The sequence below is a fragment of the Procambarus clarkii genome, chromosome 12 (genome assembly GCF_040958095.1).
Source record: "Procambarus clarkii isolate CNS0578487 chromosome 12, FALCON_Pclarkii_2.0, whole genome shotgun sequence".
NCBI lineage: Eukaryota > Metazoa > Arthropoda > Malacostraca > Decapoda > Cambaridae > Procambarus > Procambarus clarkii.
In genome coordinates this window covers 7320523-7343110 of record NC_091161.1, presented here as the reverse complement: position 1 = coordinate 7343110, position 22588 = coordinate 7320523, and the positions used below count along the sequence as shown (strand labels likewise).

The 22588-nt window shown below is 53.4% G+C and overlaps 1 protein-coding gene across 2 annotated transcripts in view; it reads right to left on the bottom strand.

Annotated features, from left to right (window-relative positions):
• LOC123749151 (gamma-interferon-inducible lysosomal thiol reductase) overlaps positions 1-22588 on the bottom strand; it is a 124591-nt gene that overhangs the window by 70974 nt on the left and 31029 nt on the right. Inside the window, exon 1 of one of the 2 annotated variants that reach the window (XM_069323211.1) lies at positions 13589-14104. The exons of the other annotated variant lie outside the window; for it this stretch is intronic. Coding sequence (XP_069179312.1) covers positions 13589-14023 — 435 coding nt within the window. The 5' untranslated portion in view covers positions 14024-14104. Of the gene's footprint in view, positions 1-13588; positions 14105-22588 lie in introns of those variants that run through there. 2 annotated transcript variants of the gene reach the window in all.

Below are 22588 nucleotides of genomic sequence, written 5' to 3'. Positions count from 1 at the left end.
TAAAAGCCGTACGAGTGGACAGAATTCCCCAAATGAAAATTAGCAAACTAGCATTACGTCATCACGTTGCCACGCTGTTGTCTGCAACACCCCCCCCCCTCCCCTGGGAGGGAGAAGGGGGAGCCCAAGACCCTTGTGCCTGCGATCCGCCCTTCATTTCTTAGACGAAGTCAAAACACGCAAAAACACCGCTGACCAGGGATAGGGAGGGTTGCCGGGGAGCCTCCGGGTCTCATCCAGAAAATGGCGTTTCATTACATTCAACACTGTTTTTTTGGAGGTAGCCCCGTCGGCTACCCGGAGCTAACTCTCCAAAGACAAGGAAAAAGAGGGACATACCCGGGAGGCGGACGCAACCTAACTAGAAGCAAAACAACCGGCAACACTGAATGACCCCGCGGACGACCTGGGAGACCCAAACCCCGGAACAGGGAAGAAGGAACCCGGGCAAACCAAAGCGTGTCCACGACCACAGACGCCATGACGCACAGGCAACGGTGGAGAGCCACAACCAGACGCAACACATGATGCACCTCCAGAATGACTAACCAAGCATCAACCCAAGGACCCCTCTGGAAAGCAGCAGACGGCTGCAAATGAACAAACCAACCAAAAAGACAAAAAGACCAGAAACCTCTGCGCCAGAGAGGAGTATGAAGCTCCCCAACTCGACCCCCAGAGGCCAACGCCAACAGGAAAGAGAGCTTTAGAAAAACAATCTCGAACCATAGGAATCCAATCGTGACCAACAACAACACCTCAAGGTAAGGCACATAAGCATGCCAAAGGTGAAACAATGCACAAGACAGCTTGCGGAACAGAGCAGAAGTATCAATACCGAACGCAAGTCGCAGCGGCTTTTCCAGCGCCGCACCATCCAAGGCGACAGTATTTTGCAGATGCCGGTCCTGGAACAACCACGAAAGGAAGGAAGGACAGGATAACCCTATCAGATACCGAAGTATATCTACGCAGTGATATGAAAAATTGGAAGAACCACCAGGAAAACTTCATATTGCCGCAAAAGACGAAGCATGCAGGTGGGAGACCAACAACAAAGCCACCTGCGTATCATACAGGTGATGATAGACCCGAGTCAGAAACTCCAGACGCGAAGACTCGAGAAGAACAAACAAACCAGCCTCGTACTGGACTGGACCGATCTGCTGAAAGAGGCCGAGCCGCGGGAAGACCATCAGGTTGGGACACCGAGCAAGCAGTGCCTGAAACCAGGGCTGGGCTGGCCACCAAGGAGCCAGAAGGACATCTCACCCCTGGTAAGTCTCCAAGCAAGCTAGGACCTGAAGCAACAGCTGAACTGGGGGAAATAGGTACACATAACCCCACCTCACCCAGTCCTGCCTGAAGGCATCGATCCCGACGGCCTCGCAGTCAGGGAATGGCGCCACGTATACCGGAAGACACCTCGACCATGCCTACGGGAGGAGGTCCACTTCCTGAGGCCCGAACGTCCGCCAGAATCAACGGAACGAATCAGCATCGACCGTCCATTCCGTGGATAGTCAAAACAATACACTATTGCTCACAGCACAAGAATGGGGTGCACAATACATTACCTCCCTTAGCACGGGTATGGGGTGCCAATACATAACCGCCCTTAGCACAAGTATGGGGTGCACAATACACTACCGCCCTTAGAACGAGTATGGGGTGCACAATACACTACCGTCTTTAGCACGAGTATGAGGTGCACAGTACACTACCCCTCTCAGCCTGTGTATGAGGTGGCACATTTACTGCTCTCGGCTTTTGTATGGGGGTGCACAATACACTGACGCTCTCAGCTTGAGAACGGAGTCCACAATACACTACCGCTCTCTGCTTGTGTATGGGTGAACAGATACACTGCCACGTGTTGAGTATAGGGTGCACAATACACTACTGCTCTCAGCATGAGTATAGGGTGCACAATACACTACCACTCAGCACGAGTATAGGGGGCACAATACACTACCACTCTCAGCACGAGTATAGGGTGTACAATACACTGCCACTCTCAGCTTGAGCATAGGGTGTACAATACACTACCGCTCTCAGCTTGAGAATGGGGTGCACAATACACTACCACTCTCAGATTGAGTGTACCTGGTTGATACATGGTTGATGGGGTTCTGGGAGTTCTTCTACTACCCCAAATGAATTTTTCATGGATATGATACCAACATCAAATCATATATCAGACGTCACCCTATCCCCACTGGATTTTGAAGAAGCCATAAATAGTATGCCTATGCACTCTGCACCAGGCCCGGATTCTTGGAACTCCATATTCATCAAGAACTGTAAACAAACACTATCGCAGGCCCTCCACATTCTGTGGAGACAAAGCCTAGATACTGGCATTATTCCTGATATACTAAAAACAGCAGAGATAGCACCACTTCATAAAGGAGGAAATAAGGCAGAGGCAAAAAATTACAGACCGATAGCACTAACATCGCACATTATAAAAAATTTTGAGAGAGTGCTAAGAAGTAAGATCACAAAATACATGGAATCACAGCATCTCCATAACCCCGGACAACATGGTTTCAGAACAGGGCGCTCTTGCCTGTCGCAGTTGCTGGACCACTATGATACGGCATTAGATGCTATGGAAGACAAACAAAACGCTGATGTAATTTACACAGATTTCGCAAAAGCTTTTGATAAATGTGACCATGGCGTTATTGCACATAAAATGCGTTCAAAAGGAATTACTGGAAAAATAGGCAGATGGATCTACAATTTCCTGACCAACAGAACCCAATGTGTAATAGTCAACAAAATAAAATCCAGCCCATCAACCGTGAAGAGCTCAGTTCCCCAGGGTACTGTGCTTGCTCCAGTACTTTTTCTCATCCTCATATCGGACATAGACAAGAACACAACCTATAGCACTGTATCATCCTTTCCAGATGACACTAGGATCTTCATGAGAGTAGGCAACATAGAGGACACGGCAAACCTCCAGTCAGATGTAAATCAGGTCTTTCTATGGGCTACAGAAAATAATATGGTGTTTAACGAAGATAAGTTCCAGCTCATGCGCTATGGAAAAAATGAAAATATAAAAACGGAAACCATGTACAAAACTCAGGCAAATCATAACATTGAACGTAAAGGCAATGTAAAGGATCTGGGTGTACTCATGTCGGAAGACCTTACCTTTAAAGAACACAATAAAGTAGCCGTCACAACTGCAAGAAAAATGACAGGTTGGATAACAAGAACTTTTCACACTAGAGATGCTATACCGATGATGACACTTTTCAAAACGCTTGTGCTCTCTAGAGTGGAGTACTGCTGCACAATGACAGCCCCTTTCAAAGCTGGAGAAATTGCTGACCTGGAGAGCGTGCAGAGATCCTTTACTGCTAGAATCCACTCAGTAAAACACCTAAACTATTGGGACCGACCAAAGAGCCTAAATCTGTACTCCCTTGAGCGCAGGCGGGAGAGATACATAATAATTTACACGTGGAAAATATTAGAGGGGCTGGTCCCAAACCTGCACACAGAAATAACATCACATGAGACCAGAAGACATGGCAGGAAGTGCAGAATACCCCCCGTTAAAAAGCGGAGGTGCATCAAGTACTCAGAGAGAATTCTATCAACATCAGAGGCCCGAGACTGTTCAACACGCTTCCGCTACACATAAGGGGCATAACTGGCAATCCCCTCACAGTGTTCAAGAGAGAACTGGATAAGCACCTCCAAAGGATACCTGATCAACCAGGCTGTGACTCATATGTCAGGCTGCGAGCAGCCGCGTCCAACAGCCTGGTTGATCAGTCCAGCAACCAGGAGGCCTGGTCGACGACCGGGCCGCGGGGACGCTAAGCCCCGGAAGTACCTCAAGGTAACCTCAAGGTCAAGGTAACCCCCATGCCCGGCCCGAGGCCAGGCTTGACTTGGGAGAGTTTGGTCCACTAGGCTGTTGCTTGCAGCGGCCCGCAGGACCACATACCCATCACAGCCCGGTTGGTCCGGCACTCCTTGGAGGAAACAATCTAGTTTCCTCTTGAAGATGTCCACGGTTGTTCCGGCAATATTTCTTATGCTCGCTGGAAGGACGTTGAACAACCGTGGACCTCTGATGTTTATACGGTGTTCTCTGATAGTGCCTATGGCACCTCTGCTCTTCACTGATTCTATTCTGCATTTTCTTCCATATCGTTCACTCCAGTATGTTGTTATTTTACTGTGTAGATTTGGTACTTGGCCCTCCAGTATCTTTCACGTGTATATTATTTGATCTCTCTCGTCTTCTTTCTAGTGAGTACATTTGGAGGGCTTTGAGACGATCCCAATAATTTAGGCGCTTTATCGCGTCTATGCGTACCGAATATGTTCTCTGTATTCCCTCTATTTCAGCAATCTCTCCTGCTATGAAGGGGGAAGTGAGCACTGAGCAGTACTCAAGACGGGATGGGAGTATGGGGTGCACAATACACTACTGCTCTCAGCTTGTGTATGGGGTGCACAATACACTACTGCTCTCAGCTTGTGTATGGGGTGCACAATACACCACTACTTCTCTCACCTTGGGTATGGGGTGCACAATACACTACTACTTCTCTCACCTTGTGTATGGGGTGCAGAACACACTGGTCCTCCTCCTCCTCCTCCTCTCAGCTTGGGTATGGGGTACACAATACACTACTACTCCTCTTCTTCTCAGCTTGGGTATGGGGTACACAATACACTACTACTCCTCCTCCTCTTCTCAGCTTGGGTATGGGGTACACAATACACTACTACTCCTCTTCTTCTCAGCTTGGGTATGGGGTACACAATACACTACTACTCCTCCTCCTCTTCTCAGCTTGGGTATGGGGTACACAATACACTACTACTCCTCTTCTTCTCAGCTTGGGTATGGGGTACACAATACACTACTACTCCTCCTCCTAGCTTGGGTATGGAGGGCACAATACACTACCACTCTGTATGGAGTGCACAATACACTACCACTCAGTGTATGGAGTGCACAATACACTACCACTCAGTGTATGGAGTGCACAATACACTACCACTCAGTGTATGGAGTGCACAATACACTACCACTCAGTGTATGGAGTGCACAATACACTACCACTCAGTGTATGGAGTGCACAATACACTACCACTCAGTGTATGGAGTGCACAATACACTACCACTCAGTGTATGGAGTGCACAATACACTACCACTCAGTGTATGGAGTGCACAATACACTACCACTCAGTGTATGGAGTGCACAATACCACTCAGTGTATGGAGTGCACAATACCACTCAGCGTATGGGGTGCACAATACCACTCAGCATATGGGGTGCACAATACCACTCAGCATATGGGGTGCACAATACCACTCAGCATATGGGGTGCACAATACACTACCACTCTCAGCGTGAGTATGGGATGCACAATACACTACCACTCTCAGCGTGAGTATGGGGTGCACAATACACTACCACACTCAGCGTGAGTATAGGGTGCACAATACACTACCACTCTCAGCGTGAATATGGGGTGCACAATACCACTCAGCGTGAGTATGGGGTGCACAATACACGACGACTCTCAGCTTGACTACCTAAGAGATTACAATCTCACTATTAACTATGGGTGAGAAATTAACAGTCTCCTACCAAGGATTTTGCCAATGGGCAAAACTGGCATCCAAGACCAGTCATAAAAGTTCCCCATGAGATGTATAATAATAATAATAATAATAATAATAATAATAATAATAATAATAATAATAATAATAATAATAATAATTAAAAATAATAAGGTATTAAGCCAGTGATGCTAGTAATATTAGTAACCTAGTATTATGGGATGTATTAAGACAAAATGCGCAGACTTGCCCTAAAGGGAAAGCGGGCCACTGTTATCACATTTGGTGTATGTACAATGTTCAAGATATACATACTGGAATTTATAGATGATTAGTGTGGAGGACAATCTGCATATTACCAGATAAGCCAGGTGTGGTACTGGTGTGAGCCGGGGGGTGGTACTGGTGTGAGCAGGGGGTGGTACTGGTGTGAGCCGGGGGGGTGGTACTGGTGTGAGCCGGGGGGGTGGTACTGGTGTGAGCCGGGGGGGTGGTACTGGTGTGAGCCGGGGGGGTGGTACTGGTGTGAGCCGGGGGGGTGGTACTGGTGTGAGCCGGGGGTGGTACTGTGGTACTGGTGTGAGCCGGGGGGGTGGTACTGGTGTGAGCCGGGGGGGTGGTACTGGTGTGAGCCGATGGGGTGGTACTGGTGTGAGCCGGGGGTGGTACTGTGGTACTGGCGAGAGCCGGGGGGTGGTACTGGTGTGAGCCGGGGGTGGTACTGTGGTACTGGTGTCAGCCGGGGGTGGTACTGTGGTACTGGTGTCAGCCGGGGGTGGTACTGTGGTACTGGTGTCAGCCGGGGGTGGTACTGTGGTACTGGTGTCAGCCGGGGGTGGTACTGTGGTACTGGTGTCAGCCGGGGGTGGTACTGTGGTATTGGTGTCAGCCGGGGGTGGTACTGTGGTACTGGTGTCAGCCGGGGGAGGTACTGTGGTACTGGTGTCAGCCGGGGGTGGTATGTGGTACTGGTGTCAGCCGGGGGTGGTACTGTGGTACTGGTGTCAGCCGGGGGTGGTACTGTGGTACTGGTGTCAGCCGGGGGTGGTACTGTGGTACTGGTGTCAGCCGGGGGTGGTACTGTGGTACTGGTGTCAGCCGGGGGTGGTACTGTGGTACTGGTGTCAGCCGGGGGTGGTACTGTGGTACTCGTGTCAGCCGGGGGTGGTACTGTGGTACTGGTGTCAGCCGGGGGTGGTACTGTGGTACTGGTGTCAGCCGGGGGTGGTACTGTGGTACTGGTGTCAGCCGGGGGTGGTACTGTGGTACTCGTGTCAGCCGGGGGTGGTACTGTGGTACTGGTGTCAGCCGGGGGTGGTACTGTGGTACTGGTGTCAGCCGGGGGTGGTACTGGTGTCAGCCGGGGGTGGTACTGTGGTAGTGGTGTCAGCCGGGGGTGGTACTGTGGTACTGGTGTCAGCCGGGGGTGGTACTGTGGTAGTGGTGTCAGCCGGGGGTGGTACTGTGGTACTGGTGTGAGCCGGGGGTGGTACTGGTGTCAGCCGGGGGTGGTACTGTGGTACTGGTGTCAGCCGGGGGTGGTACTGTGGTACTGGTGTGAGCCGGGGGTGGTACTGGTGTCAGCCGGGGGTGGTACTGTGGTAGTGGTGTCAGCCGGGGGTGGTACTGTGGTACTGGTGTGAGCCGGGGGTGGTACTGTGGTAGTGGTGTCACTACCACCGTAGGCTGGTGTACCGGCCCTCACACTGCCGCCGTAGCCTCGTGTACCGGCCCTCACACTGCCGCCGTAGCCTCGTGTACCGGCTCTCACACTGCCGCCGAAGCCTCGTGTACCGGCCCTCACACTGCTGCCGAAGCCTCGTGTACCGGCCCTCACACTGCAGCCGTAGCCTCGTGTACCGGCCCTCACACTGCCGCCGTAGCCTCGTGTACCGGCCCTCACACTGCCGCCGTAGCCTCGTGTACCGGCCCTCACACTGCCGCCGTAGCCTCGTGTACCGGCCCTCACACTGCCGCCGTAGCCTCGTGTACCGGCCCTCACACTGCCGCCGTAGCCTCGTGTACCGGCCCTCACACTGCCGCCGTAGCCTCGTGTACCGGCCCTCACACTGCCGCCGTAGCCTCGTGTACCGGCCCTCACACTGCCGCCGTAGCCTCGTGTACCGGCCCTCACACTGCCGCCGTAGCCTCGTGTACCGGCCCTCACACTGCCGCCGTAGCCTCGTGTACCGGCCCTCACACTGCCGCCGTAGCCTCGTGTACCGGCCCTCACACTGCCGCCGTAGCCTCGTGTACCGGCCCTCACACTGCCGCCGTAGCCTCGTGTACCGGCCCTCACACTGCCGCCGTAGCCTCGTGTACCGGCCCTCACACTGCCGCCGTAGCCTCGTGTACCGGCCCTCACACTGCCGCCGTAGCCTCGTGTACCGGCCCTCACACTGCCGCCGTAGCCTCGTGTACCGGCCCTCACACTGCCGCCGTAGCCTCGTGTACCGGCCCTCACACTGCCGCCGTAGCCTCGTGAACCGGCCCTCACACTGCCGCCGTAGCCTCGTGTACCGGCCCTCACACTGCCGCCGTAGCCTAGTGTACCGGCCCTCACACTGCCGCCGTAGCCTCGTGTACCGGCCCTCACACTGCTGCCGTAGCCTCGTGCACCGGCCCTCACACTGCCGCCGTAGGCTAGTGTACCCGCCCTCACACTGCTGCCGTAGCCTAGTGTACCGGCCCCCACACTGCCGCCGTAGCCTCGTGTACCGGCCCTCACACTGCTGCCGTAGCCTCGTGTACCGGCCCTCACACTGCTGCCGTAGCCTCGTGCACCGGCCCTCACACTGCTGCCGTAGCCTCGTGTACCGGCCCTCACACTGCCGCCGTAGCCTCGTGTACCGGCCCTCACACTGCCGCCGTTGGCTAGTGTACCGGCCCTCACACTGCCGCCGTAGCCTAGTGTACCGGCCCTCACACTGCCGCCGTAGCCTCGTGTACCGGCCCTCACACTGCCGCCGTAGCCTAGTGTACCGGCCCTCACACTGCCGCCGTAGCCTAGTGTACCGGCCCTCACACTGCCGCCGTAGCCTAGTGTACCGACCCTCACACTGCCGCCGTAGCCTAGTGTACCGGCCCTCACACTGCCGCCGTAGCCTAGTGTACCGGCCCTCACACTGCCGCCGTAGCCTAGTGTACCGGCCCTCACACTGCTGCCGTAGCCACGTGTACCGGCCCTCACACTGCTGCCGTAGCCTCGTGTACCGGCCCTCACACTGCCGCCGTAGCCTCGTGTACCGGCCCTCACACTGCTGCCGTAGCCTCGTGTACCGACCCTCACACTGCTGCCGTAGCCTCGTGTACCGGCCCTCACACTGCTGCCGTAGCCTCGTGCACCGGCCCTCACACTGCTGCCGTAGCCTCGTGTACCGGCCCTCACACTGCCGCCGTAGCCTCGTGTACCGACCCTCACACTGCTGCCGTAGCCTAGTGTACCGGCCCTCACACTGCCGCCGTAGCCTCGTGTACCGACCCTCACACTGCTGCCGTAGCCTAGTGTACCGGCCCTCACACTGCCGCCGTAGCCTCGTGTACCGGCCCTCACACTGCCGCCGTAGCCTCGTGTACCGACCCTCACACTGCTGCCGTAGCCTAGTGTACCGGCCCTCACACTGCCGCCGTAGCCTCGTGTACCGACCCTCACACTGCTGCCGTAGCCTAGTGTACCGGCCCTCACGCTGCTGCCGTAGCCTAGTGTACCGACCCTCACACTGCCGCCGTAGCCTCGTGTACCGACCCTCACACTGCTGCCGTAGCCTAGTGTACCGGCCCTCACACTGCTGCCGTAGCCTAGTGTACCGACCCTCACACTGCCGCCGTAGCCTCGTGTACCGGCCCTCACACTGCCGCCGTAGCCTAGTGTACCGGCCCTCACACTGCCGCCGTAGCCTCGTGTACCGACCCTCACACTGCCGCCGTAGCCTCGTGTACCGGCCCTCACACTGCTGCCGTAGGCTAGTGTACCGGCCCTCACACTGCCGCCGTAGCCTCGTGTACCGACCCTCACACTGCCGCCGTAGCCTCGTGTACCGGCCCTCACACTGCCGCCGTAGCCTCGTGTACCGGCCCTCACACTGCCGCCGTAGCCTCGTGTACCGGCCCCCACACTGCTGCCGTAGCCTAGTGAACCGACCCTCACACTGCCGCCGTAGCCTCGTGTACCGGCCCTCACACTGCCGCCGTAGCCTCGTGTACCGGCCCTCACACTGCTGCCGTAGCCTCGTGTACCGGCCCTCACATTGCCGCCGTAGCCTAGTGTACCGGCCCTCACACTGCCGCCGTAGCCTCGTGTACCGACCTTCACACTGCTGCCGTAGCCTAGTGTACCGGCCCTCACACTGCCGCCGTAGCCTCGTGTACCGACCTTCACACTGCTGCCGTAGCCTAGTGTACCGGCCCTCACACTGCCGCCGTAGCCTCGTGTACCGGCCCTCACACTGCCGCCGTAGCCTCGTGTACCGGCCCTCACACTGCTGCCGTAGCCTCGTGTACCGACCTTCACACTGCTGCCGTAGCCTAGTGTACCGGCCCTCACACTGCCGCCGTAGCCTCGTGTACCGGCCCTCACACTGCCGCCGTAGCCTCGTGTACCGGCCCTCACACTGCCGCCGTAGCCTCGTGTACCGGCCCTCACACTGCCGCCGTAGCCTCGTGTACCGGCCCCCACACTGCCGCCGTAGCCTCGTGTACCGGCCCCCACACTGCCGCCGTAGGCTAGTGTACCGGCCCTCACACTGCCGCCGTAGCCTCGTGTACCGGCCCTCACACTGCCGCTTTTCAACTTCGTCAAACATTTATCTTTGTGACTGATCAAATTATTTCCACAAATGCAGTTTTGCTGCGACATTCATATCTAGCGCTAAACATTGTTCTGAATGAACTCAGGTTGGGTGGAAGCGCGTTGGTGGAGATGACCAGACACACGGACAGGGGGACGGTACACGAACAGGGGGGACGGTACACAAACAGGGGGGACGGTACACAAACAGGGGGGGACGGTACACGAACAGGGGGACGGACGGTACACAAACTGGGGGGACGGTACACAAACTGGGGGGGACGGTACACAAACTGGGGGGGACGGTACACGAACAGGGGGGGACGGTACACGAACAGGGGGGGACGGTACACGAACAGGGGGGGACGGTACACGAACAGGGGGGGACGGTACACGAACAGAGGGGGACGGTACACGAACAGGGGGGGACGGTACACGAACAGGGGGGGACGGTACACGAACAGGGGGGGACGGTACACGAACAGGGGGGGACGGTACACGAACAGGGGGGGACGGTACACGAACAGGGGGGGACGGTACACGAACAGGGGGGGACGGTACACGAACAGGGGGGGACGGTACACGAACAGGGGGGACGGTACACGAACAGGGGGACGGACGGTACACGAACAGGGGGACGGACGGTACACGAACAGGGGGACGGACGGTACACGAACAGGGGGACGGACGGTACACGAACAGGGGGACGGACGGTACACGAACAGGGGGACGGACGGTACACGAACAGGGGGACGGACGGTACACGAACAGGGGGACGGACGGTACACGAACAGGGGGACGGACGGTACACGAACAGGGGGACGGACGGTACACGAACAGGGGGACGGACGGTACACGAACAGGGGGACGGACGGTACACGAACAGGGGGACGGACGGTACACGAACAGGGGGACGGACGGTACACGAACAGGGGGACGGACGGTACACGAACAGGGGGACGGACGGTACACGAACAGGGGGACGGACGGTACACGAACAGGGGGACGGACGGTACACGAACAGGGGGACGGACGGTACACGAACAGGGGGACGGACGGTACACGAACAGGGGGACGGACGGTACACGAACAGGGGGACGGACGGTACACGAACAGGGGGACGGACGGTACACGAACAGGGGGACGGACGGTACACGAACAGGGGGACGGACGGTACACGAACAGGGGGACGGACGGTACACGAACAGGGGGGGACGGTACACGAACAGGGGGGGACGGTACACGAACAGGGGGGGACGGTACACGAACAGGGGGGGACGGTACACGAACAGGGGGGACGGTACACGAACAGGGGGAAGACGGTACACGAACAGGGGAGACGGTACACGAACAGGGGGGACGGTACACGAACAGGGGGGACGGTACACGAACAGGGGGGACGGTACACGAACAGGGGGGACGGTACACGAACAGGGGGGACGGTACACGAACAGGGGGGACGGTACACGAACAGGGGGGACGGTACACGAACAGGGGGGACGGTACACTGAACAGGGGGGACGGTACATGAACAGGGGAAGACGGTACACGAACAGGGGAAGACGGTACACGAACAGGGGGGACGGTACACGAACAGGGGGGACGGTACACGAACAGGGGGACGGTACACGAACAGGGGGACGGTACACGAACAGGGGGACGGTACACAAACAGGGGGGACGGTACACAAACAGGGGGGACGGTACACGAACAGGGGGGGGACGGTACACGAACAGGGGGGGACGGTACACGAACAGGGGGGGACGGTACACGAACAGGGGGGACTGTACACGAACAGGGGGGACGGTACACGAACAGGGGTGGACGGTTCACGAACAGGGGGGGGACGGTACACGAACAGGGGGGACAGGTACACGAACAGGGGGGACAGGTACACGAACAGGGGGGACGGTACACGAACAGGGGGGGACGGTACACGAACAGGGGGGGACGGTACACGAACGGGGGGGACGGTACACGAACGGGGGGACGGTACACGAACAGGGGGGACGGTACACGAACAGGGGGGGACGGTACACGAACAGGGGGACGGTACACGAACAGGGGGGACGGTACACGAACAGGGGGGGACGGTACACGAACAGGGGGGGACGGTACACGAACATGGGGGGGACGGTACACGAACAGGGGGGACGGTACACGAACAGGGGGGACGGTACACGAACAGGGGGGACGGTACACGAACAGGGGGGACGGTACACAAACAGGGGGGGCGGTACACAAACAGGGGGGGCGGTACACAAACGGGGGACGGTACACAAACAGGGGAACGGTACACAAACAAGGGGGACGGTACACAAACAGGGGGGGACGGTACACGAACAGGGCAACGGTACACAAACAAGGGGACACAGGTGGAGACCGAGTGCCCAAATGAGCCACAGGGATATTAGAAAGAACTTTTTCAGTGTCAGAGTGGTTAACAGATGGAATGCATTAGGAAGTGATGTGGTGGAGGCTGACTCCATACACAGTTTTAAATGTAGATATGATAGAGCCCAGTAGGCTCAGGAATCTGTACACCAGTTGATTGACAGTTGAGAGGCGGGACCAAAGAGCCAGAGCTCAACCCCCGCAAGTACAATTAGGTGAGTACAACTAAACGAGTACTCGTCTCACAACTTGGGCCCTTCCAGACTCCACAGCCTAAGGTCTCTCTTTATCTTGGTACATGGTATCAAAACATGGACTGTTGCATCAGAAAGAGTTCACGTGTTGTAGTATTGTGTAGAGGACACCGAGATAGAAGGCATCAACCCAACACAAACTTTCCTATGACTTGTATTGCATACTATGTACAAAATTAGGCCTTAGATGGCGTGAATTAGGCCTAAGCTTATTTAGGTCTAGAAGCGATTAGGTTTATAGTTACGTTCAACACTTTTGAAATACCCATTGTAGTGTTTCAATGGTAAAAACTTTTTTGATATATATTTTGTCCCTATTTTGTAAAACTCATCCATAGCTATAGGAACTATTAGTTAATATGAAATTGTCAAATATTGACAGTTTAGGTACGTCAACACTGCCACTCCTGTCCATGGAGGACAGAAGAAAATGTATATATGCTGGTTAGCATTGTAAATGTGTGGCCACGTCTGTTGTAGTAAATAATAATAAAAAAACACCTTCGAGCATCACTGAAAACCGACCACTAATGTGGTGTTATTACCTGACTGGAGGTAAGAGCCGACGTGTCGTTGACGGAGGAGGCTTCCCGACGCCGCCTGTAGTGGAGGTTGCCGTAGGTGCTCATGTCGTTGATGAGAACGAGCGCCAGCACAGTACACAGTAACACCATCGTCCACATCGGCTCACACGCACCACAGTAACGGTGTGGCCACTCCCGCCGCCTTGTATTGGATATTCTCACGAACAGATTTAATGCCACTATTTCACCGCTATTTCTCGATGCTGTACCTGCAGCATTCTCGACCGTTCTCTCCAGTAATTCCATTCCGCGGCGTTTTGTTTCAAATGTACTGCTCGATGAGCACATTAGCGCCTTTAATAGGCGCTGTGAGTGCCTTGGTGCCTCTGCCCCTGGGTGAGCTCCACCAGGCGCCGACATATCCACTCCACAGCTATGTACACACTTGTCACTCATAATATATACCGGCAAATGTCTATACTCGCGTTTCAATAGCGCCTTTAAGTTCAAGTACGTTTATTCAGACAATAAATTACACCTCGAAAAGATAAAGTAGCTTAGGCTATTTCTACCCCCCTAATATATTATCTGCCATAATTTTGGCTATATTATAAGGGCGTAAACCAGGATTAGAAATAACCGGATGTACAGTTTCAATGTATCAACACCTTCAAATACAAGTACCTTTTCCCCTTAATCTCAAAAGGTTATCTAGGATTCGCCAAGGCTCTGGCACCGAGAAAGAACGGAGAGACGGTGTGAGGCTTGACAGGCCGTGAAGGTACCTCTCCTCGGCAAGAGGGACAAGTGGAACAATTTAACACGTTGCAAAGAATGACTGCAGGTTGTGTTTGGCCACGCACGCCTCCAAGAATAACCCGGGTACTTCCTTGGGATTGACTGGACAAGTGAGCAGTCTTCAACGTCCCACCCGCACCTCCTAACTACAGGTATCAGTTACCTTAAAAATATATTTATATATTTTCACACCCTGTCGAGACTTAATTACTTCACAGAAGAGAGATCTACACCAACCCCCTACCAATGTTTCACGGGTTCATAATATACTGAAACATTACAAACGTTAGAGTTCAGAATTAAATTCAAACTGGCAACTGTGGCTCGCCTGGTGACGTCACCTCGCCACGTGTTGAGTTAGCGCCAGACGAAAGAACTTTCCCCTAACACCAATACACTGACAAACTCTAAACAAAAACCACTTTATAATGCGTAATCTACCCGGCGATACGAAACAAGAATTGTGTAGGTGGGTGAAGAATGGTGTAGGTGGTAAGTGTGGTGTGGACGGGGTAGCGGGTGTACAACATGGGGCGTGGGAGGCGGCAGCAGACCTATAGCAACTCCACGTAGCGGTACCTGGCGGGCAGATGAGCTGGTGGAGGTCACCGGCCTACATCCCCTGACACGCGTGGCTTGCCAGGCATAGTAGTAGTTGTGAGGAGGTTATCGTGGCGCTCGGGAGCGCAAGTCTTGACAGTCATGCGAATTAATGTCTTTAAAGGTCCAAACACGTGCATGATATTTTTGTCGTTGTTGGGAATCGTTCAAAAGTAGGTCACAGAGCCAGTACTGACGAATTAATAGATTCGTTTAATCGTTTTGATTTATTTTTAAAATTTTAAGCGATTTATAGTAAGCACCTAATTTTATAAGTAATAAAATTTAAGATTAATGATAAATACTAAAAAAAATTAAGTCGTTTGTTAATACTATTTTATATTTTTGTATTAAGTTAATTTATTTTGCACCATATACCCATCCTGTGAGCGGTAGTGGAGAAGGCTACACAGCCACATAATGGACTCAGGAACTTAACCCCAAAATTCAGCCTGCTATGTAACTCAGTATCTTGATAAGCTCGTCACTTGGGTTAACAAGCATATTAATAGTGTTTTACACTAGATGGAGTGGTGCCCGAGGCCACCCTAAAATGGGTTATGCCATTCACGTGTCGAGAGCCCCATCTTGAGGTTATCTTGAGACGTTTTCGGGGCTTTTTAGTGTCCCTGCGGCCCGGTCCTCGACCAGGCCTCCACCCCCAGGAAGCAGCCCGTGACAGCTGACTAACTTCCAGGTACCTATATTTACTGCTAGGTAACAGGGGCATAGGGTGAAAGAAACTGCCCATTGTTTCTCGCCGGCGCCTGGGATCGAACCCAGGACCACAGGATCACAAGTCCAGTGTGCTGTCCGCTCGGCCGACCGGCTCCTTTATTTGAATGCAAATTTGTCATTAGTAATTATCAAAGGCGGCACCAAGCCAGGGAGACTATGTAACACCTTCTGTGGCGCAGGATATTAAAGAGAACTAAATATCACTGATATCAATACAACAACAACAGCGCACAAGGCGAGTGATATCAACGGTGATATCAAGTCAACCAATCCTTGTAAAAATTTATTGTATGTATGTACCTTACCTAAATAAATTTGTATTGTATTTGTATTGTAATGTATCGGATTCTATTGAACCTTGCCGTCCTCCTGAAAATGGGGCCAGTCCTCCACACAGAGGAGCGTAGCTGTGAGCGGGTCAATGCAGTTAGGACGTTAAGGAGCAAGGTGGCTGGTCCCTTAACTCATGGTTAATTCATTCACCATGAGTAATGAAGAATGTGCAAGCCGAACAGCTGTAGGTGTTCTCAATTTGTTGTGTGGTGACTCAAATTGTGTATTAATGTTGACATTTAACATCAAATGTTAAGGTTGAATTATGAGACCCATATGAGTGAAGATCTAATAGGAAATATATAATTAATTAACTTACTGTTTAAATTGCCTTTAATTGCCATATTCACGCATTCATTTGCGTGAATGAGCAACACGTAACCTTTGGCAACCCTGCCAGAGATCTCGGATGGAGGAATGAATGAAATTTATCAGAAAAACACCCGTTTTTGGGCATACCCCCCCCCCTCACCCCTCACCCCCCCCCCTCACCCCTCACCCCCCCCTCACCCCTCACCCCCCCCTCACCCCCCTCCCTCACCCCCCCCCCCTCCCTCACCCCTCACCTCCCCTCGCCGACTTAATAAGGCGTGCTTCACCATCCAGTCATCCACGGGAGACATCTCCCGTCACGCAGGGTGCACTTGCACCTCCACAGATCTCCAGTATCAGCTCTTGATACTGGTAATGGCTTAAAATGGCCACCACTTACGGGCTATTCATGCCCGTGCCACCTTTTGGGTGGCTTAATCTTCATCATCATCAGTCATCATCATCCAGTCATCTCAAACCGTCAGCCCTACAACCTTGGACAGATATTGGCATCTTTCTTTGTTGCAGGCAAAGATAATGGGCTCGGGAAGGGAAGGGAATTATCAGGGGGAACGCGCAAAGTCATTACGACTATATATATATATTTTTTTTTTTTGAGATATATACAAGAGTTGTTACATTCTTGTAGAGCCACTAGTACGCGTAGCGTTTCGGGCAAGTCCTTAATCCTATGGTCCCTGGAATACGATCCCCGCCGCGAAGAATCCTTGTTACATCCAAGTACACATTTTACTGTTGCGTTAAACAGAGGCTACAGTTAAGGATTTGCGCCCAGTAAATCCTCCCCGGCCAGGATACGAACCCATGACATAGCGCTCGCGGAACGCCAGGCGAGTGTCTTACCGCTACACCACGGAGACTCATATAACACGTGGAAGGGGTCCGGGGCCAGATTCACAAAAGCACTTACGAACCTGTACATCTTTTCTCAATCTTTGGCGGCTTTGTTTACAATTATTAAACAGTTAATGAGCTCCGAAGCACCAGGAGGCTGTTTATAACACCACCACCAGTTGCATTGGAAGTTTTCATGCTTGTAAACTGTTTAATAAATGTAACCAAAGTCATCAAAGATTGAGGAAAGATGTACACGTTCGTAAGTGCTTGCGTAACTGCTTTCGTGAATCTGGCCCCAGGATAAGAATGGGCTCGGAAATTGAACCTTAAAGTTCTTTTTAGCGAAGTAATTCAATTGCAGCCTTGTTAAGGCACTTAAATGGCTTGCAAACATATACTCAACGGTGTGTTTATGCTCTTTATCAACATTATTCAACATTTTTCTCTTGTAATGTATCTTTCATTTATCAATTTTGATTGAAATTACCTACTTAAAATTATCTGCTAGATTAAGGACCTGCCCGAAACGCTGCGCGTACTAGTGGCTTTACAAGAATGTAATTACTGTACTATCCAATGTGTTCTCACAAACCCATTGTACCTTCTTGTATAGTCAGTCTCCGTGGTGTAGTGGTAAGACACTCGCCTGGCGTTCCGCGAGCACTATGTCATGGGTTCGTATCCTGGCCGGGGAGGATTTACTGGGCGCAATTCCTTAACTGTAGCCTCTGTTTAACGCAACAGTAAAATGTGTACTTGGATGAAAAAACGATTCTTCGCGGCGGGGATCGTATTCCAGGGACCATAGGATTAAGGACTTGCCCGAAACGCTACGCGTACTAGTGGCTCTACAAGAATGTAACAACTCTTCTATATATCTCAAGAAATATATATCAATAAAAATAAAATAAAATAAAATAAAATTATCATCGCCGCCACCACAAGACACAGTAACACAACAACAGTTTTAGTTTAATTAGAAGTTTATTGAGCCATTCTCATCTTGTGTGCGAGGAGGAGGAGGAGGAAGGTTTGAGCGTGGCTTAATGGGTCCAAGAACTGGGACCATTCAAGCAAAGCCATTTAGATCTGTAGTGATGTAGTTACGAGCATTCACTATCATGTAATCAAACTTGACATGCCTGGCTATCTTGAGGTTATCTTGAGATGATTTCGGGAGACCAGACCGGGCCGCGCCGGTCCTCAACCAGGCCTCCATTTTGTTACACACCCCCAGGAAGTAGTCCGTAGCAGCTGTCTAACTCCCAGGTACCTATTTACTGCTTAATTATTGTCTTAATACGCTTGATAAGGCTAAGTTAAACATATCCTAAACAAAAATAGATATACACACACACACACTTTTCTGGTTTCAGCCCAGCCCAAGTGACTGGGCTTGGAAACACAAATATCGTGCATAGGTTTCCAGTGCATAGGGAGCCGGTTGGCCGAGCGGAGAGCACCCCGGACTTGTGATCCTGTGGTCCCGGGTTTGATCCCGGGCGCCGGCGAGAAACAATGGGCAAAGTTTCTTTCACCCTATGCCCCTGTTACCTAGCAGTAAAATAGGTACCTGGGTGTTAGTCAGCTGTCACGGGCTGCTTCCTGGGGGTGGAGGCCTGGTCGAGGACCGGGCCGCGGGGACACTAAAGCCCCGAAATCATCTCAAGATAACAGACCTGGTCGTGAGAATTAATGCTTAGTGCCAAGCCGTAACAAGCACAAAGTCGCCATTAACCTTATACATGGGGTAGTGTGGCAGCAGTTGGGCTTGCTCACACCACCCACGCTAATGGGCGTGTCCTTAATTTGTTATGCTCCCCATATACCCACCCTGTGAGGGGGTATAGTGGACCCCATATACCCACCCTGTGAGGGGGTATAGTGGACCCCATATACCCACCCTGTGATGGGGGGTATTGTGGACCCCATATACCCACCCAGTGAGGGGGGTATAGTGGACCCCATATGCCCACCCTGTGATGGGGGGTATAGTGGACCCCATATACCCACCCTGTGATGGGGGGTATAGTGGACCCCCATATACCCACCCTGTGATGGGGGGTATAGTGGACCCCATATACCCACCCTGTGATGGGGCTATATTGGACCCCATATACCCACCCTGTGAGGGGGTATAGTGGACCCCATATACCCACCCAGTGAGGGGGTATAGTGGACCCCATATACCCACCCAGTGAGGGGCATGGTGGACCCCATATACCCACCCTGTGATGGGGGGTATAGTGAACCCCCATATACCCACCCTGCGATGGGGGGTATAGTGGACCCCATATACCCACCCTGCGATGGGGGGTATAGTGGACCCCATATACCCACCCTGTGAGCGGCATGGTGGACCCCATATACCCACCCTGTGATGGGGGGTATAGTGAACCCCCATATACCCACCCTGCGATGGGGGGTATAGTGGACCCCATATACCCACCCTGTGAAGGGGGGTATAGTGAACCCCCATATACCCATCTAGTGATGGGGGGTATAGTGGACCCCATATACCCACCCCTGTGAGGGGTATAATGGACCCCATATACCCATCCAGTGATGGGGGGTATAGTGGACCCCATACACCCACCCTATGATGGGGGGTATAGTGGACCTTATATACCGACCCTGTGAGGGGTATAGTGGACCCCATATACCCACCCAGTAATGGGGGGTATAGTGGACCCCATATACCCACCCTGTGATGGGGGTATAGTGGACCCCCATATAGCCACCCTGTGATGGGGGGTATAGTGGACCCCAATATACCCACCCTGTGAGGGGGTATAGTGGACCCCATATACCCACCCTGTGAGGGGGTATAGTGGACCCCATATAACCACCCTGTGAGGGGGTATAGTGGACCCCATATACCCACCCTGTGAGGGGGTATAGTGGACCCCATATACCCACCCAGTGAGGGGGTATAGTGGACCCCATATACCCACCCCTGTGAGGGGTATAGTGGACCCCATATACCCACCCTGTGAGGGGTATAGTGGACCCCCATATACCCACCCTGTGAGGGGGTATAATGGACCCCCATATACCCACCCTGTGATGGGGGTATAGTGGACCCCATATACCCATCCTGTGATGGGGGGTATAGTGGACCTTATATACCGACCCTGTGAGGGGTATAGTGGACCCCATATACCCACCCAGTAATGGGGGTATAGTGGACCCCATATACCCACCCTGTGAGGGGTATAGTGGACCCCCATATACCCACCCTGTGAGGGGTATAGTGGACCCCATATACCCACCCAGTATTGGGGGTATAGTGGACCCCATATACCCACCCTGTGATGAGGGGTATAGTGGACCCCCATATACCCACCCCTGTGAGGGGGTATAGTGGACCCCATATACCCACCCTGTGAGCGGTATAGTGGACCCCATATACCCACCCTGTGAGGGGTAAAGTGGACCCCATATACCCACCCTGTGAGGGGTAAAGTGGACCCCATATACCCACCCTGTAAGGGGGTATAGTGGACCCCATATACCTACCACTGAGAGGGGTATAGTAGATCCCATATACGCACCCTGTGATGGGGGGTAGTGGACCCCATATACCCATCCTGTGAGGGGTAAAGTGGACCCCATATACCCATCCTGTGAGGGGTAAAGTGGACCCCATATACCCATCCTGTGAGGGGTAAAGTGGACCCCATATACCCACCACTGAGAGGGGGTATTGTGGACCCCATATACCCATCCTGTGAGGGGTATAGTAGATCCCATATACCCACCCTGTGATGGGGGGTATAGTGGACCTCATATACCCACCCTGTGATGGGGGGTATAGTGGACCCCATATACCCACCCTGTGATGGGGGGTATAGTGGACCCCATATACCCACCCTGTGATCGGGGTATTGTGGACCCCCATATACCCACCCTGTGATGAGGGGTATAATGGACCCCATATACCCACCCTGTGATGGGGGTATAGTGGACCCCATATACCCACCCTGTGATGGGGGGTATAGTGGACCCCATATACCCACCCTGTGATCGGGGTATTGTGGACCCCCATATACCCACCCTGTGATGAGGGGTATAGTGGACCCCATATACCCACCCTGTGATGGGGGGTATAGTGAACCCCATATACCCACCCTGTGATGGGGGGTATAGTGGACCCCATATACGCACCCTGTGATGAGGGGTATAATGGACCCCATATACCCACCCTGTGATGGGGGGTATAGTGGACCCCATATACGCACCCTGTGATGGGGGGTATAGTGAACCCCCATATACCCACCCTGTGATGGGGGGTATAGTGGACCCCATATACCCACCCTGTGATGGGGGGTATAGTGGACCTCATATACCCACCCTGTGAGGGGGTATAGTGGACCCCATATACCCACCCCTGTGAGGGGTATAGTGGACCCCATATACCCACCCTGTGATGGGGGGTATAGTGGACCTTATATACCGACCCTGTGAGGGGTATAGTGGACCCCATATACCCACCCAGTAATGGGGGGCATAGTGGACCCCATATACCCACCCTGTGAGCGGTATAGTGGACCCCATATACCCATCCTGTGAGCGGTAAAGTGGACCCCATATACCCACCCTGTGAGGGGGTATAGTGGACCCCATATACCCACCCTGTGAGGGGTATAGTGGACCCCATATACCCATCCTGTGAGGGGTATAGTGGACCCCATATACCCACCCTGTGATGGGGGGTATAGTGGACCCCATATACCCATCCTGTGAGGGGTATAGTGGACCCCATATACCCACCCTGTGAGGGGGTATAGTGGACCCCATATACCCACCCTGTGATGGGGGCTATAGTGGACCCCATATACCCACCACTGAGAGGGGGTATAGTGGACCCCATATACCCACCCTGTGATGGGGGTATAGTGGACCCCCATATAGCCACCCTGTGATGGGGGGTATAGTGGACCCCATATACCCACCCCTGTGAGGGGTATAGTGGACCCCATATACCCACCCTGTGAGGGGGTATAGTGGACCCCATATACCCACCACTGAGAGGGGTATAGTGGACCCCATATACCCACCCTGTGATGGGGGGTATAGTGGACCTTATATACCGACCCTGTGAGGGGTATAGTGGACCCCATATACCCACCCAGTAATGGGGGGTATAGTGGACCCCATATACCCAACCAGTGATGGGAGTATAGTGGACCCCATATACCCACCCTGTGAGCGGTATAGTGGACCCCATATACCCACCCTGTGAGGGGGTATAGTGGACCCCATATACCCACCCTGTGAGGGGGTATAGTGGACCCCATATACCCACCCTGTGAGCGGTATAGTGGACCCCATATACCCATCCTGTGAGCGGTAAAGTGGACCCCATATACCCACCCTGTG